Source organism: Amphibalanus amphitrite, unplaced genomic scaffold (genome assembly GCF_019059575.1).
Source record: "Amphibalanus amphitrite isolate SeventyFive unplaced genomic scaffold, NRLGWU_Aamphi_draft 000964F_arrow, whole genome shotgun sequence".
Lineage (NCBI taxonomy): Eukaryota > Metazoa > Arthropoda > Thecostraca > Balanomorpha > Balanidae > Amphibalanus > Amphibalanus amphitrite.
Window position 1 is genome coordinate 249,520 of NW_024882458.1, and position 16,061 is coordinate 265,580.

Sequence of the window (16,061 nt, forward strand, 5' to 3'; positions counted from 1 at the left end):
ACCTCCTTTCTACTGAGGGAGTCCTCCTCTACAGAGGGCCTCCTCTCTTCAGACGATCTCCTCTCTACAGAGGGCCTCCTCTCTACAGAGGGCCTCCTTTTTACAGAGTGCCTCTTTTTTACAGAGGGCCTCCTTTTTGCAGAGGGCCTCCTCTCTAAGGGGGCCTCCTCTCTACACAGGGCCTCCTACCCACAGAGGGCCTCCTCTCTACTGAGGAGTCAGAGGGGCCTTAGCGGTCAGACACAGACACTAGTGGTTATTCACAGGAGATGAGAAGGGCCCTAGCTGTCACTTGTCAGGCTGGTCAGAGGGCCCTGATTGTTCTGACGTCATTTTTTAGATTCCTGGGTGAATTTCGTTCGCCTCCGACGTGATTTTGGCCAACGTGGGCCTTCGCCCCACGTTGGATTCAGGCCGAAAGGATTCAGGCCAGCGTGGGCCTTCGGCCCACGTTGGCCTGAATCCTTTCGGGCGGCCTCCTGAAAACCCCAAGGGAGGGGCGGGCGCCCCCTCCGCCCCCCCTGGCTACGTCCCTGATTGGAGGTGTCCCGAATCTGGGCTGAATCCGGGCTGCGACGTTTGGAGTGTCGTTTATTTAGACATTTTGCCCTGCCGAGGTCAAACGGGGTCAAATATCGAGAAGCAGTTTTTAAGGAAAGTTACTTCCACCTATGCGCTACCCGATGATGTGCTTTGATTTGGAATTCGGTCAATCCCTCTACTCGAGAACTGCTATGCAAATGTATTTTCGACATAGCCCACAAATGACCTTAGTTCATCGCATAACCTGGAGAGGTCAAATGGGTATTGGGAAAGTAAGATTAGATGCTGGCGAGTTGATTGGTGCCATTTCTAGCGCTCTAGCTCTACTGGGTGGGCCACAATCTGCTGTGCAAATTTGGGTCACGTGACCTTTGCTGACCTCTGTAGGTCGAATGGCTGGGAGTGCTACCGAATGACTCGGACTGTGGATTAGGCATGTTAGGACCTACATTTTGTGTGAGTTTCAGCTTGATCGGAGGTGTCCCAAATCTGGGCTGAATTCCAAAAATTCCAAATATTTATTCCCCCCAGCGCCGCGCGGGTTTAGGAGTGAGACAGGGGGATGGCAAATACCTTCGGACCCTGGTGGGTTACTTACCCCCATCGACCTTAGGCTCATCCAGTAAAAATATGCCCATTAGGTTTTCTCGTCCCAGCGCTCATGCTCAACATCACAACCCGCCGCCTCTGAAGAACATGGTTCTTTATATTTTCTAAAGCGTTTTGCACTCGTGCTGCGTAGTACGTGGGATGCATTATGCATGAGAGCGGCGGTCGCCGTACAACTACAGGCTTCAGCACGACCCTGACGGGAGCTGACGCCATTCGATCAGCGGCGGATGTGGATAGGGAGCACATCCGGACGGCCCCCGCCCGCCGGCCCACCGTGCAGCGGGGCGCGGTGGTCGCGGGACGGCAGCGCGCAGTGACCGGCCGGCCGGGCTGACCTGAGGTGGCCGACTGTTCGGCAGCGGACAGCCGTCTACTGCACCGAGTGACCAGGTGGGTGACGGCAGCGCAGGACAGGTGTAAGGTGTGGGCTAGGTGACCACCTGTGTGTCTCTGTGTAGCCGGTTGCATTGCACACATTGTCGGCTGAATTATTACTATTTCTGTCTCCCACTTTTAGTCAGTCATTCAAAATGACAAAGTCAAAATGTCAGGCAATGTCATTACCTACTGTGTGCGCATTTATGTCATACTTACAACAGGTATACAATATACATGGAACTGTAACGGATCGCTAGCGTAGCCTGTTGAAGTATAAACATTAAACATGTAATTAATATCACTAGTAGCAGTATGATATTATAGAATATCCCACTAGTCTTGCAGCATTTTCGGTCAGGTCATGTGTTAGGCACTTGCATGCGCAGTGCGCACGCATACAAAAATCATCGAACAGTGTTCCGCTAATAACTTTTGATAAATACGTGCTTGAGCATTAAAACACATTAGATGTGTTCAGCTTGACGATACGGATCGACTGATATGCAGCACAGCCTTTTCCGGTAAGGTCATGACCTTGACCCAAGGTCAGATTTGTGAGTTGGCCTTTCATGGTAAAACTATTGTTCATTTTTTCCAATGCCTACATTTCGTCCGAACCTTTTGAATGAAAGGATTCACAAGGACCGCTAAGAGAAAGCTTGTTGGGTTGACCCTGCCCTCTACCCTCCGATCGCGCAATTCCGGTTTTATGGCAGAATTTGGAGTCCAAAGCTTAACGTGCGCACATAGCGGCGCACGGGTGGTCCCCTCGCTGACTTCGCCTGGCTACGGTCTGCTGCACCAGCCGCAACCATCCTGTCAGGAGGCCCATAAATGTCCAGCGCCCGTCGCGATTCGAACCCGGACTGTTAGAACCGGGAACGCATGCTCTCACTACGCGGAGTCCATCGCTCTATATACCTACCTACTGACTGAGCTACGGGACCGGCATTCGTCGGGAAGCTCATTCGACGCGTCTCGACGATAGAATCACGATGCCATAAACCCCATTCCGGGCGGGGTGGGGGACGAAAAGGCCCCCTTAGGTTTTTCTTGTGTCATTGCCAAACACCGCAAGATATTATTCAGCTCATACTTGGTGACTTTTCCTAAATATCCATTGTGCCCCTTTCAGCAAAAAAAAAAAGCCAGGTCGGGCCAGGTCAAGTCACTATAGCGGGCTTGTTGACCCCACCTCAGAAAAGTTTGCAATCACGTCAGAGCTAGAGTTTATTTTTCACGGAGCGATTTCCTCTCTTCAGGTTTTCATTACAGTACCAGTATAGGTAGGGTGAATAGGTCAAAAACGCCCCCATTAAGCGCGAAACCTTCTGACACTCAACCCAACACAGATTACTCAAACCTTTGGGCACCATCATGTAGCTCATTCTTTTTACTACGCTTTGAGACCAAGAAAAGACACCTGCGTGTGGTATTTAACCCCCCAAAAAGGTTTTCGCATACCCTTACAAAAGGGCGTTTTGCCCCACACCCTGGGTAATACGCCCACACCCATGTGCAAAGCGCCCCCACCCCATCCAGCAACAGAAAATGATGAACATGGCAGAACTTGATGTCATTCTGAAGTCATTTGTGATCAACCTATCATAGCCTTTGGAATAAAATTGTGTTGCAATGTGTAAAATGGATGCCCGGAGGAGTCCTGAAAGTTTGGTAACGATATCTGCAGTCGTTTAGGATATATCAGCAAAAAAGGACGGGGAGAGGCCTTTTCGGCACCCACCTACAGGGCGCTACCCTGCACTCTCACCACCGTGCAAAACGCCCCCTTTCAGAAAACTGGGGGCGTCTTGCCCCATGCATCGAGTAGGCGTCTTTCCCCATCCACTCCATTTCCGGTCAACAAAATATTGACAAAAAACGCGCCACTAACGCCGTAGCATAATAAATTCAACAGAATGGCAATAAAACGCAGTTTTTAGTGATGTGCACAATAGCAAATTTTGTGATATAAGGAGGGCATCAAAATCTTAGGAATCTTCTGTAAAAACAACAAAAACAACACCCAAAACCAACATCAGCACCTACCCACGCTGCTCCTCAAGACGCAGAACCGGAAATAGAGACCTACGTAAACAAGCAGCTGACTCCCAGTAAACATGCCGACGTCGGCCCGACGTCGGCCGACGTCGGGGTGACGTCGGCAACTCGGCATCAGCATGCCGACGTCGGTCCGACGTCGGTCCAACCTCGGCACGACGTCGGCTGGATGTCGGATATGCCCGCATGTTCCGACGTCCAGCCGAGGTCCAGCCGACGTCGGGCCGACGTCGGACCGAGATCAATTGCTGAGGTGGTCCAGCCGACGTCGGGCCGACGTCGGGGCGACGTCGGACCGACATCGGCCGCTGTTTTGACCGTTAAAATAATATAAATTACATGTTTCATGTTTCATAAAGAGCTTCTGTATTCAAAATATCCTCAGGAAACTCAAATCTTCCTCCACGCCGCAACCCCCTGATCCGGACTGGACGGGAAACTTTATCCCATTTGGGATTGCCCGTAAGCCGAGCTCGCCGGTAGCCGGGTGCGGTGAGTGCTTGGGGGCTGCTCGGCCTATCCTTTGGTCAGGCTCAGCCCCGGCAACTCACCAGGGCCGGGCCCAGTTCATATAGAAAGGCCAGTCGGCAAGTGTCACTTTGCCAAAGTGCCACTTATCAAAGGGACACTTTGGGAAACGTTGGTGCAGGTGTGTAAGAGTGGCTATATGAATCCATTGTGGGGTCGCCCTTTCCAATAAGTGTCACGTAACAGCAATGGGACCAGGGACTCTATATGAACTGGACCCAGGGTGCTCGCCAAGAAGACCAATGTCTCCATCCTATGATCCTTCCGGCTCTGAAATGGTCTTGTCAGACCGAAAGGGCATAACCCAACAAAACAAACAATGTTCGTTAGCTTGCTGCGTGGTGTAGTGGTTAGCGCACTAACGTAGCGTTCGTATGACACGGGGTTCGAATCCCCTACGACTGATGCTTTTGGCGTGTTGTCCCAGTAAACATGCCGACGTCGGCGACTGGGGGCTCGAATCCCGCCGCCGGTTGATATTTTTGGCGCGTTGTCCCAATAAACATGCCGACGTCGGCCCCGTCGGTTCAACGACAAACGATCTCGTCATCCTCGGCAAACGATCTCGGCCCGACGTCGGCCCGACGTCGGCTGGACTTCGGCTGGACGTCGGAACATGCGGGCATATCCGACGTCCAGCCGATGTCGGGCCGAGGTTGAACCGACGTTGGGCCGACGTCGGGCCGAGCCTCGGCCCGACGTCGGGCCGACGTCGTCATGTTTACTGGGAGCTGTTCTGAAAGACAGGATAAAACACCTATCCGTCGATAAGAAATACGATTTTTTAGGGGAGGCGTTTAACCCAGGGGGGGGGGGGGCATTCCACGATAGATCGACCAAAAATAAATAAAATTTACACCCTCATATTTTATTTTTTGCTTAAAATTGGTCTAATGGGTTGTGATGGGCGGGGAACCCAGCTGTGGCAAGGATTTTTTTCTTCGAACAACGGTTTCCGAGATATAGCCTCGGGCAGTTCCTGGAGGTCACACTGCAACCCTATGTTTGGCGGCTTATAACTCAGAAACTATTGGTTTTCTATGGTAAAAACTTTTTATGGTTCAACTCGCAATCAACCAACAAACGTTTTGGCTATCTCGGATTTTCGATTTTTGAAAATTTTGATCACGTGACATCTTGACCTTTTTTCGAAGAGTGACCTTGATATTTTCCCAACTGAAAGTCGCAATTATGTCTGATGACGATTAAAGCCTTATCAATTGTCATTCATATGCGCAAATAAAAAAGTGGCTTTCGGCCTGCGTTGACCTCAGGTCAGGTCATTTTTATGACCTTCCCATTATTACGAGCGGGAGGGACAGCGAGATCTCGAGAACAAAGCAAGATAGCGACAAGTGGTAAACGGCACAAAGTACACATGGATAAGGTCTACAATTTTTACTCAGGTCATTTTCAGGTCAGGTCAAAGATGACGTCACAGGGGTAAGAAGAAAGTCTAAATGGCGGCACTACATATATATGAAGTTTTTCTCGAATAACTTTCAAAGTATCCCAGCTAGGAACAAACTAATAGCACTATCGTGATCCTCTCGTCGATCCGCATCGAAACATGTGTATGTTGACCTCAAAAGGTCAAGGTCAAAAGTTGACCTTAGGTCACGTGACCTTAAGGTCATCATATATATCATTCGATGGGCCTTGACGAGCTGAACACAATGAGCCTATCCGCGCGGCTGTATCTCAAACCTGTAAGGAGTTATATGCAAAAAACATTTGGTGACCTTTAATGACGTCACATGACCCAAGAGCAACGTCACAGTTGACCAAGAGCAAAAAAGGTCTCAAGGTAGTCAAAGTTAGTCGTATATGAAGTCACTCATGGTATATTAGGCAATTCCGACGCGTTTTAGTGTAAAAATAAGGGAGCTGATTTTTCCCCAATTGACTTATAATGGGGTGGCCAAGAAATTGACCTGATCTTAGGTCATCGGTATTGAAACTCAAAACGAACTGGCGCTAGGCGAAAGCAAACACAATGGTGCCTGTTCCACGTCTCTTTCTTTATTAGATCAAAAGGTACAGCCAAAACTATTTTGACTTCCTTTCTACCCCTGTGACGTCATCTTTGACCTGACCTGAAAATGACCTCCGCAAAAATTGTAGATCTTATCCGTGTGAATCCTGTACCGTTTACCGCTTGTCGCTATCTTGCTTTATTCTTGAGATCTCGCGTCGCTCCCGCTCGTAATAATGGACAGGTCATAAAAATGACCTGACCTGAGGTCAACGCAGAGCGATAGCCACTTTTTTATTTGCGCATATGAATGACAATTGATAAGGCTTTAATCGTCATCAGACATAATTGCGACTTTCAGTTGGGAAAATATCAAGGTCACTCTTCGAAAAAAGGTCAAGATGTCACGTGATAAAAATTTTCAAAAATCGAAAATCCGAGATAGCCAAAACGTTTGTTGGTTGATTGCGAGTTGAACCATATAAAGTTTTTACCATAGAAAACCAATAGTTTCTGAGTTATAAGCCGCCAAACATAGGGTTGCACCGTGACCTCCAGGAATTGCCTGAGGCTATATCTCGGAAACCGTTGTTCGAAGAAAAAAATCCTTGGCACAGCTGGCTTCCCCGCCCATCACAACCCATTAGACTAATTTTAAGCAAAAAATAAAATATGAGGGTGTACGGCTTTGGTCGATCTATCGTGGAATGCCCCAGGGGTGCGTTTTCCCCACAGTTACCCTAGGTATGTAATTTAGCATATCTTAGAATCTTTATATCTGCGACGTGAGGTCAGGTCATAGTCGTGACGTGATCTTTACTTTACAAGCCTATGGGAAAATATTAAAAAGTGTCCTGCTTAGAGTAAACGAGTCAAAATCATTCAATTCTTTCAGGACTATGACAGATTATCTAATCCGTCATTACCCAGTGACAGGGGCACCGGGAAGGGTCATTTTGTATTTGTATTTGTATTTGTCTTTTAACTGGAAACTCTCCACAGTGGGTATTACGAGCCCAGTTAACCCGCGCCCAGATGGGGTCTGCCGAGCAACGCGGTCTGATGGGGGGCATTTTGGCCCCCCCCCCTCAGATCTCGAGAACCACGCAACATAGCGACAAGCGGTAAACGGTGTTGGATAGCCCCAACGGGGAACTACCTTGTGACCCAATTTCATTGACCTCGGTCAAACCGATGACGTCACAGGTCAGGTCAAAGGTCGAATTTTCACCGTTCACAGGCATTTCAAGAAATGCGTTGTAAAATCGTGTAAAATGCATTTCATTGAAAATCATCGATAGGCAAATGTTCTTCAAACACATATTTTGCTCTTTGAGGTCACTGATACCAGGTCAGGTCACAGAGGTCAGGTCACTGGTGGGTCACAATATGAAAGTGACGTGTGATACATGTTTTATGGTCCATTTTACATGACAAATATGATTATGTGGGTCAGACAGACTTTATGGCCAGCTTAGGTCATGTTTTGGTCAAGGTCAGGTCAAGGTCAGGCCAAGGTCAGGTCACATTAGGTCAAATTTCAAAGTTGATATTTTTGCATAATATGGGTATCGATTCGATGCAGCTCGTCACGGGGAGTTCAATGGTGGTGGTCTCCGTTTTGCGCTACGAGGTCTAGAATTGCTAAAAATTGAGTTAAAAAATTTGACGTCATCAATTTTTAAGTTTTTCCGCTATAACTTGGCCAAAAAAAGAGGAATCGATCTAAACTTTGGTATGTATATCGAAGAGCGCAGGGACTATCACATGTATTCCGGTTTTTTCGAAATTCAAAAAAAAATTGGATTTTTTTTTAGTTTTCTTTTTAAATCAATGTTTTGATTTTTGTGGGTCAAAATCCCAAAATTTCGAAAATCCGAGATAGCATTTTTATAGCGCCGTCTTTTTTCTACACAACCACATAAAGAACTGTAAAATTGCTTGTTAACTGTAGAATTGGTGAGCGTTTCAAGATGTCATGTTTTTTGCTCATTTTTACTCGAACATGACCTCAGTTTGACCTCAATAACTCCTGACCTGAGGTGACCTGTGACTTGAAATTTTGTGTGAAGGTGTCAAATTGATGCCCAGTAAGGTTTCAAAAATTTGGTGGCGCTGCGCGCCGCCGTTTTCTCGCTATTTTAGAAAAACCACAGGGGGGCCAAAAAATGGCCCCCCATCAGGGCGCGGGTCATAGTGTAGTGATGCATTGACAACATAACATACGTTCTAAGGTCTTGTGACATCATCAATAGTTTTAGCCAAAAAAATCACGATATGATATGGTGGTAAAGATTTGTAAATTGTAGGTACCAGACTGTTTGCCTGGTCATGACGCGTTGATTGGTATCCAGCGTGACCTCAGGTCAAATTTTGAAGATGACCTTTCAAGGTCATGCAAGTATCTGTTTCAAACATTTTATTTGTGATGACTTCTGGTGACCCCAATAGCGACCTGACCCAAAAATTCGTTTTTATTAAAGTTGTAGGTCTTTCAACGAACTATCAAAGGTCGTTTACCATTTATCGCTCCGATTCGTGGTTTTCGAGATCGGGGGGGGGGGGAGCGAAAAGGCACCCCCGCCCGATTTCGAACCTTTCAGAGCCCGCTCGAAATAGGGCTAAAAGTTAGCTCATGCAAGTTTGTTTCCGGAAAAACGTCTATTTTGGCAGTTTTTGCCCTGTGCTGACTAAACCGTTGACCTTAGACCAAACCTGACAGAAGAGCGTAGGCCCGCGAGCTACTGGGGGAGGGGGAGGGAGGCGTTAAACGCCCTCACTTTTTCGCCGCGCTATAGCTTTAAAAAAAACGGCAGAAATGCAGTTACAGTTGAAATGTAGTTGGTGCTGCAAGATCTGAAGGAAAGGTCAGGTGCGCCAAATTTAAGCCCTCTATCGCTAGCATGTTTCCAGTTATCGCGAAAAACGGCGTTTGTTGGGAGTCTGATCTTTGGCCCTTCTTCGCCAGTTCTGTGCAAACGTCTGACGCTGTCTGGCAGAAGCCACTGGACCCTCGACCTCCAGTTGGACACGATGGCCCTGCCGCGGTCCGCCGCAGCCGCTCGGGTCGCCCTGGTGGCCTCTCTGCTGGCCGTGGTCTGCCCGCAGCTCCCCACGGAGCAGCCGTTCACGTGCCTCGCCGAGGGAGGGCACCTGGTCTGCCGCGACAACGGCACCCGTGTCGAATTTCGCTCCGAGACGGCCACGTGGCGAGAGGCGCACGCGCTGTGCCGCCGGCGCGGCGCCTTCCTGGTGCCCTCCCGCCGGGCGTTCAACAGTGTGATCCTCGACCGGCTGTACCAGCGGGCGGCCGGTCATGGAGACTTCTGGCTGGGGGCCCGATACCTGCGAAACGGCTACTATGAGTGGCTTCTCCAGATGAGTGGTAAGAATGTTATTGTGTGAGCGCTTGTAAGTGGGATGATATGGCTCACTCGTCGATTTTATGGTCCACAGAGGAGACATTAGCTGCGAGCTTCCAGCCAATTCCGCACCAATTTATTTGCATCTTTTTCCGATTGATACGTTTGCTATTCAAACGCTATCTAACCAGTAGATGCCTACCGCTCCCACAAAAATATGATTTTGCATTCTTTCACATACAAAAATGTGATGTATCACTTAAGTTACCTGGATGCCTGGTCTTTTCATAGTTCAGAGAGGAAATAACGAGGTAACTACAGAACCAAAGTAATGTGATTAACACAAGTCATGTTTATTTCAGATTCTGGACAAGTTTACTATGAAGAGGTTGGACGATCTTCTTCAGCATATTCCTTTGACCACTTCAATCTCTGCCAGTACGTAACAGTTGTTGACAACGAATTAGAGGCCGACTGGCTACCTTGTGAGGAGACTCGAAGAGTAGTGTGTTTTTCAAACGACGCAACGGACGATGAAGTGCGTTCAGCCGGTTATCTTCCGTCAATGACAGCTGTCTACGACGACAGGGTTATTCAGCTGGGACCAAAGTCAGACGAGGTGCTGCTGCTCAACCGCGCAGCTTTGCAAGGTGACTTTGAACTAATTCTACGCTGCGGCCCAGGTGACAGCATTGTCAAGGACCATTTCATCCTGGGAAAAACTCAGTATGTGTCGCGGTGGTGGCTTGGAAACTTCACCATCACTCGCCAGATGTTTCCGCAGCCGGAGAGTAGCGCTCTCGGCGTCGGGACGTACTGGTGCCAGAGGTACGTGGAAGGCACCGTCGACCCTGCCGTCAGCGGCAGACTCCACCTGACGAGCTCTGAGGACCTGCAAGTGCTGACGGTGGCCGCAGACGGGGCAGTGAGAGCGCTCCAACTACTTCTGTCTGATGACTCCGACTACGATTATGGCTCTGGCTACCTGCCGGACGAAGTTGATGGCCTTGGGCCCGATGACAGCAGTGGAACGTTTGACATTCTGGAACAACTGAGGGTGTTCCTTAGGTCAGGCTCGCCCGAACTCAACTTTCTAGCAGTGTATGAATTTACTGGACGCCAAGTGACACCGAATTCGGCCTCCGATGAGTTTGATGACCGTCAAAGAAGAAGAACCGTGTCCATCCTAGTTGGTTCCAGTTCCCCTCTGAACGGTTCACTGCTGCATACCGCAAATATCACAAGCCAATCAGCAGCCTCACGTTACGGGCTCAGAGACGTTTTCAACTGTGCAGAAGAGGAAGTGCAAGATCATGTCTGGAGACAGTCTTCAAATAGTTACGGCTTTGTCACATCAGAGCCGGCTTGTGTCGTCCCAGGGCTCAATTCATTCTTGAGAAGACAATGCAAGCCTAGCTTTGGACGAGAAGGTGCCCAGTGGGGTCCGTTCTGCGCTGCCGGAGACTGCAGCTCACAGCCTTTTCCCTGTCAACCACCGCCACCCGCATGTCCACCAGGATTCATAAGGTCCGGTATGGACAGGTCTGAATTTTCCTCCGAGCTGCTTTGTTCCCGTCTGGTAACCGGTGTCACCTTTCAGGGAAGAACATCAGCATGTCGTCAACAACATCCTAGTGCGGTACCTTGGCATCCAAGGCGAAGACTCTTGGAACTCAGCTTTATTTCGCCCGCTGTGTTCAACCATACACTTTGGCTTCCGTTTCGAAGACTGTGGTCTCTTGGAGCATTCCTGCCCGATGTTCTGGGTCTTCTGTCCCGTGACGATCGAGCGGTGGCAAATCTGAATGCTAGCCTCGATTGTGCAGCAGTGACTCCACGTGGATGGCTGGTTAGTTCTGCATGCACGGATCGGCATGCTGTGTTGTGTGTCACAAGGCCACTGTATTCACAGGCCGTGCAGCCCAGTCAATCAATCCTGAGCGCTCGTGGACGACCATGTCAGACTGTTCTCGGGCTCGGCGCCCGGTCACCTGGGGACGTCGAACGCTGTTTCGCCTTTCTTTGTCCGGCAACCGAATCTCAAATATCGTGGTCAGAGGCGTCGTCTCTATGCACCGACTCCAACTCTTCGCTGGCAAGTTTGACATCTCAAAGACAACTCGATGCTCTGGTACGGTTCGGGCGTGCTCTCGAGAGACCTGCACGAGTTGCAGTTAATCTGAAGAGGCACAGCAGCCGATTGGTTTGGGGTGACGGTACCCCGCTCTCATATCCGGCCCTTGCATCGGATGCTTCCACATCTGGAGACCAAGACCGGGGAATTTTAGACATTTCTCGTGGCTTGTACGATATTGTAGAAAGCGATCAGGCGATTGCAAGCTGCGCACTGTGCCACAGATATATTCATGCTGGTCCCCCTGAAATTGTTCTTTTTTACGAGGGTCCGTCCATTTTTGCGAATGTAACTGGTGTTCAACGCCTCGTAGTAGACTTGGAAAAAGCCATTTCGTGTTTTACGTCAACGTCGAGAGAAACTAGTTCAGACTATTCACCGACAAAACAATTTGAAACTGAACAGGTCCGCGATGAATTTATGGTGTCAAGAATGCAGATCCTCCCATCGATGGATGACAGGGCCTTCATACAGATTTTCCCTTCTGTTGATTTCGGATACCTGACATGTGGATTACTGATCAACGAGACAGGGGAGCAAATAACATCCAATTCTCTGACACTGCTCAAGCAGTCGGATGGACCACCAGTGCAGGAATATGTGATTGGTCTGAAGGGAGCTTTATGGCCTGAGTCAGGATGTGAGCTCATCTTTTGTGGATCTGCATGTGGATGTTTCAACCAGTCATTGACGAGTGGGTATGTATTTGATGGAATCGCTGCTCCTTTCTACCGAAAGTTTCACCCTCTCAGAGCGACTCCCTCTGTTGACAACAGAGTGACTGCACACTATTTTGTCACCTTTGATTTCAACCCACCGCTGCGTCGCCGTCGCCAAACTTTCGGGGTATCTGAGCGACCGAGACAACTACAAGATGACTTGGAAAGTCCTCGCCAGAGTCCGGCTAAGCCCAACGGAATCCAGGTGCTTCGAGATGAGTTCGGTGCTGGACTCGAGTACGTGAAGCACGCGCGCTGCTGTCCAGCGGAGCGGACAGAGAGCCCTGTTCTGTTCAGCTGGCCGGAGACGTGTGGTGGAACTGTTACACCGGCGGAGCTGTGCGTTGACAGCGCCGGCCGACCCGCACTCCGGCGCTGCAGCGGCAGCCCACTCACGGGCGTCCAGTGGCAGCCAGTGCAGTTCAGCGGCTCCCGCTGCGCCAGCGTGTCAAATGTGACCACCAATCTGCACCTGCTATCGCAAGTGACCGTGACGACCGAAAACTTGGTGACTACGACTAGTGAGCTGGAACGATTAACATCAGAGCCTTCCGGTCTGGTTTTACAGGACTTGATATCTGCCACTGTGACGCTGGAAAACATTCAGGCTGGCCTGGGGGGTCGGGAACCTCAGCTGACAGAAGATCTGGTGATTACGCAGAAGAGCGTGGCGACTGTTGTCAGCCAGCTGATGGACGTCGATCGTTCAACGCTCAGGACTGCTACGAAATTGGTAGTGGTAGGTCCTCGTGTTGTACGCTCTCTCGAAGGCATTCTCCTTAGCTCCTCCTCCGGAAGTGCAGTGAATGTAAGCACAAGCAATGTGGCAGCCCGTTCCGGAGACTTCGTTGGTGTCTTCTCGTCCACCAAAGAAATCGAAAAGTCCTCACTTCAGCTAGCAGGCAAGGGTGTCATGCGATCATCACTATTTGGTGTAGAGTCAGCACTTGTCTTGGAGAACAAAAAACCGAAAGTGCCCGTTGTGTTTCTCGTATACCGCGATGGGCGACTCTTGGAATCTGGTGGTCAGCGCGTGACCAGTCAGGTAGTCAGCGCCCTACTGCCGTCTGAGCTGGCGGAGACCCAGCTCAGCAGCGAGGTTGTGGTGGCGTTCCGGGGCCGCCCCGGACAGTGTGCGCCAGAGCCGGTCTGCTCATTCTGGGACGTCGCAGCCTCCCGATGGTCGACGCGAGGGTGCTGGCTGGAAAAGATTTACAATGGTAGCGATGTCTGTCGTTGCAACCACCTGACCAATTTTGCAAGGATCTTCAACTACGAAGAAGACGTGTATCTCAGCGAAACATACCATCGCACACTAGACGTAATCACGTATGTTGGAAGTGCACTATCACTTTTTGGGCTGTTCCTCACCATGTTAACATTTGTGGTGTTCAAGAAATGGAGGAAGCTGCGTGGTAGTCAGATCGTCATGCACATGAGTGTCGCTCTGACAGGGGTGTACGTGACTTTTCTGGGAGGTCTGGCAGCGACAGAACATCACGGGGCCTGCGTTTGTCTGTCGGCGCTGCTCCACTTCTTCTTGCTGGCGACCTTTGGATGGATGGCCGTGGAGGCTGTGTTTCAGTACCTGCGCTTCGTGAGGGTCGTGGGCACTTACATCTCCAAGTTCATGCTGAAGGCGAGCATCCTCGTTTGGGGCGGCAGTCTTGCGCCGGTCGTTTGCGTGCTGGCCGTTCGCCCTCACTGCTACGACGGCCAGGAGCGCGTCTGCTGGATGGACTTCCAGACTTTCTACTACGCCTTGGCGCTGCCGGTGCTCGCCGTGGTGGTTTTTAACGCCGTCCTCTTTGGCCTCATCGTGTACGCGCTGAACTGCGGACGCCAGAAGGGGCTGCGCACCAACCAGCCGGAGCGACAGCTGGCGCTGCGCCGTCTTCGCGTCTCGGTCCTCACCTTCGTGCTGCTCGGCCTGCCGTGGGTCTTCGGCCTGCTGGCCGTCAGGGAGGCGCGGATCGTCCTGGCAGTGCTCTTCTGCGTCTGCAGCATGCTGCAAGGTGAGAAGCTGCAGTCCATAAGCTAATGCCACGTCATACAGTCGTCGGAACTAGTCGCATGCCAGCATTTCCATATAAGTACAAACCTTTTTGACGAGTCTGCATCCCTTAGCTGGGCCTATTATGAACGTCACGCTTTCACATTGTCATTGTTCTAGAAGTGTATCCAGAAAAACGTTTTTAGGTAATCCGAAGATGTAAATATTTACGGGATGCTTTGGTATCGTAAAACGCCATCATTACTTCTGAGACGTGGCACTATCAAGCAGTATGCAAAGTCATATTTTTTTAGGTAAGAATTCCTCTGTTATGGGTAGGTGACCTTACGCCTGACCGATGCGTTTGGTGTGTGCGGCAGGTTTCGCCATATTCCTGCTGATGGTGGCAGGGGAGAGCGGGGTGCGTGGTCTGTGGCGCTCTCTACTGGCCGGCCGGTGCTGCGCGGATGGCACTGAAGACGGCACCTCGTCACCCTCCAAAGCCGCGCACACCGGTACCGGCCAGACTTCAGAAACCTCCGTGTCGAGCAGGGGAGGCCGCCAGAACACCAGACTGTAGAGATGGCGAATCACCCCAAGTGCCTTGCTCATAGAAGCTTACGAACGATTGCAAGCTTTGTATATAGTTTATAAAGGTTATGCATACGCGACGGTGAACATGGATAATGTGCATACTCGTAACACAGCCTGAACTCATGGATAGGCTAGCAGAAAGATGCGTTGTTTTTGGACTGCAGAACAATACATATCAAATAATCGTGAGATGTTTTTTTTTTCTCTTCAGTTTTATGAGTCGCCGCACAGGTATACCTAGCATACGTATTTCTTAGACAAGCTAACTACTTATGTCAAGTCTGGGTACATTTGAACACCCGAGCTCCTTCTTCCACAACACAAGGAGACACAAGATGGGACCAGCTCATCGGGACCGGCAGGCCCGAAACAAAATGGTTGCAGGGTGGCTTTCATCATCGGGTTTCTACTGGAGTAAAACCATCGAAACCTGAATCGAATCTTAGATAGTATTTTAACCCGCGCCCTGGTGGGGTCTGTTTATTAGGCGACCTGGTGGGGTGGGGGGCTATTTTTTGCCCCCCTCCCCTCGTATCTCCGAAACTACTGGAAGGATCTGCAAAATTCAAACGGCGTTCGAAAGCCCTCAAATTTGTCGAGGGAAGTCTAGTTTTATTGCCTCGGGGTCACCGATGACGTCACAGGTCAGGTCAAAGATAAAATGTTTTGCCGGTCACGTGTCTTCTAGGGAATGCGCTATAACATCGAGTAAAACGCATTTCATCGAAAATCAGCGATGGGACATTAGTTGCCTAGTACGTATGTTGCTGATAGAGGTGACTAATAATATCAAGTCATGTCACAGGTCAGGTCACCAAGGGTCAGCACATGAACCCAATTTTACTAGGGCTGTATGGTGTGATGCATGTTTTACAGCCAATTTTTCATTTCAAACTCAATGGTGTTGGTAACAAGACCATCGGAAACGGTTTAGGTCACTTCCTGGTGGAGGTCAGGTCAATTTCAGGTCAAAAACGTCAAATTTCAAAGCTTCTATTTTGGCATAAAATGGGTATTGATTCGATGCAGCTCGTCACGGCGAGTCTTTGTTTTGCTTTGACGTCATCAATTTTGAACAGTGTTTTTCGCTAAAACTTGGCCAAAAAAGGTATCGATCTAAAATGTTGTATGTGAATAGAAATCGGTAAGGGCTATCACATTT

The 16,061-nt window shown here is 49.7% G+C and overlaps 1 protein-coding gene across 1 annotated transcript; it reads left to right on the forward strand.

Annotated features, from left to right (window-relative positions):
- Nucleotides 1-1,402: 1,402 nt before the first annotated feature.
- Nucleotides 1,403-15,090, forward strand: LOC122368647. Its single transcript, XM_043342800.1, has 4 exons — nucleotides 1,403-1,545; nucleotides 9,066-9,482; nucleotides 9,822-14,327; nucleotides 14,686-15,090. Exons 2-4 carry the CDS (start codon nucleotides 9,131-9,133, stop codon nucleotides 14,883-14,885), a joined length of 5,058 nt encoding a protein of 1,685 aa, XP_043198735.1. The 5' UTR covers nucleotides 1,403-1,545; nucleotides 9,066-9,130; the 3' UTR covers nucleotides 14,886-15,090.
- The last annotated feature ends 971 nt before the right edge of the window (nucleotides 15,091-16,061 follow it).

Bases quoted from the DNA above. Each gene is read 5' to 3' on its own strand.
- LOC122368647 (XM_043342800.1), top strand. From the start codon at position 9,131: ATGGCCCTGCCGCGGTCCGCCGCAGCCGCTCGGGTCGCCCTGGTGGCC. The intron at 9,483-9,821 runs GTAAGAATGTTA...TGTTTATTTCAG, and splicing joins GTGGCTTCTCCAGATGAGTG to ATTCTGGACAAGTTTACTAT. The intron at 14,328-14,685 runs GTGAGAAGCTGC...TGTGTGCGGCAG, and splicing joins CGTCTGCAGCATGCTGCAAG to GTTTCGCCATATTCCTGCTG.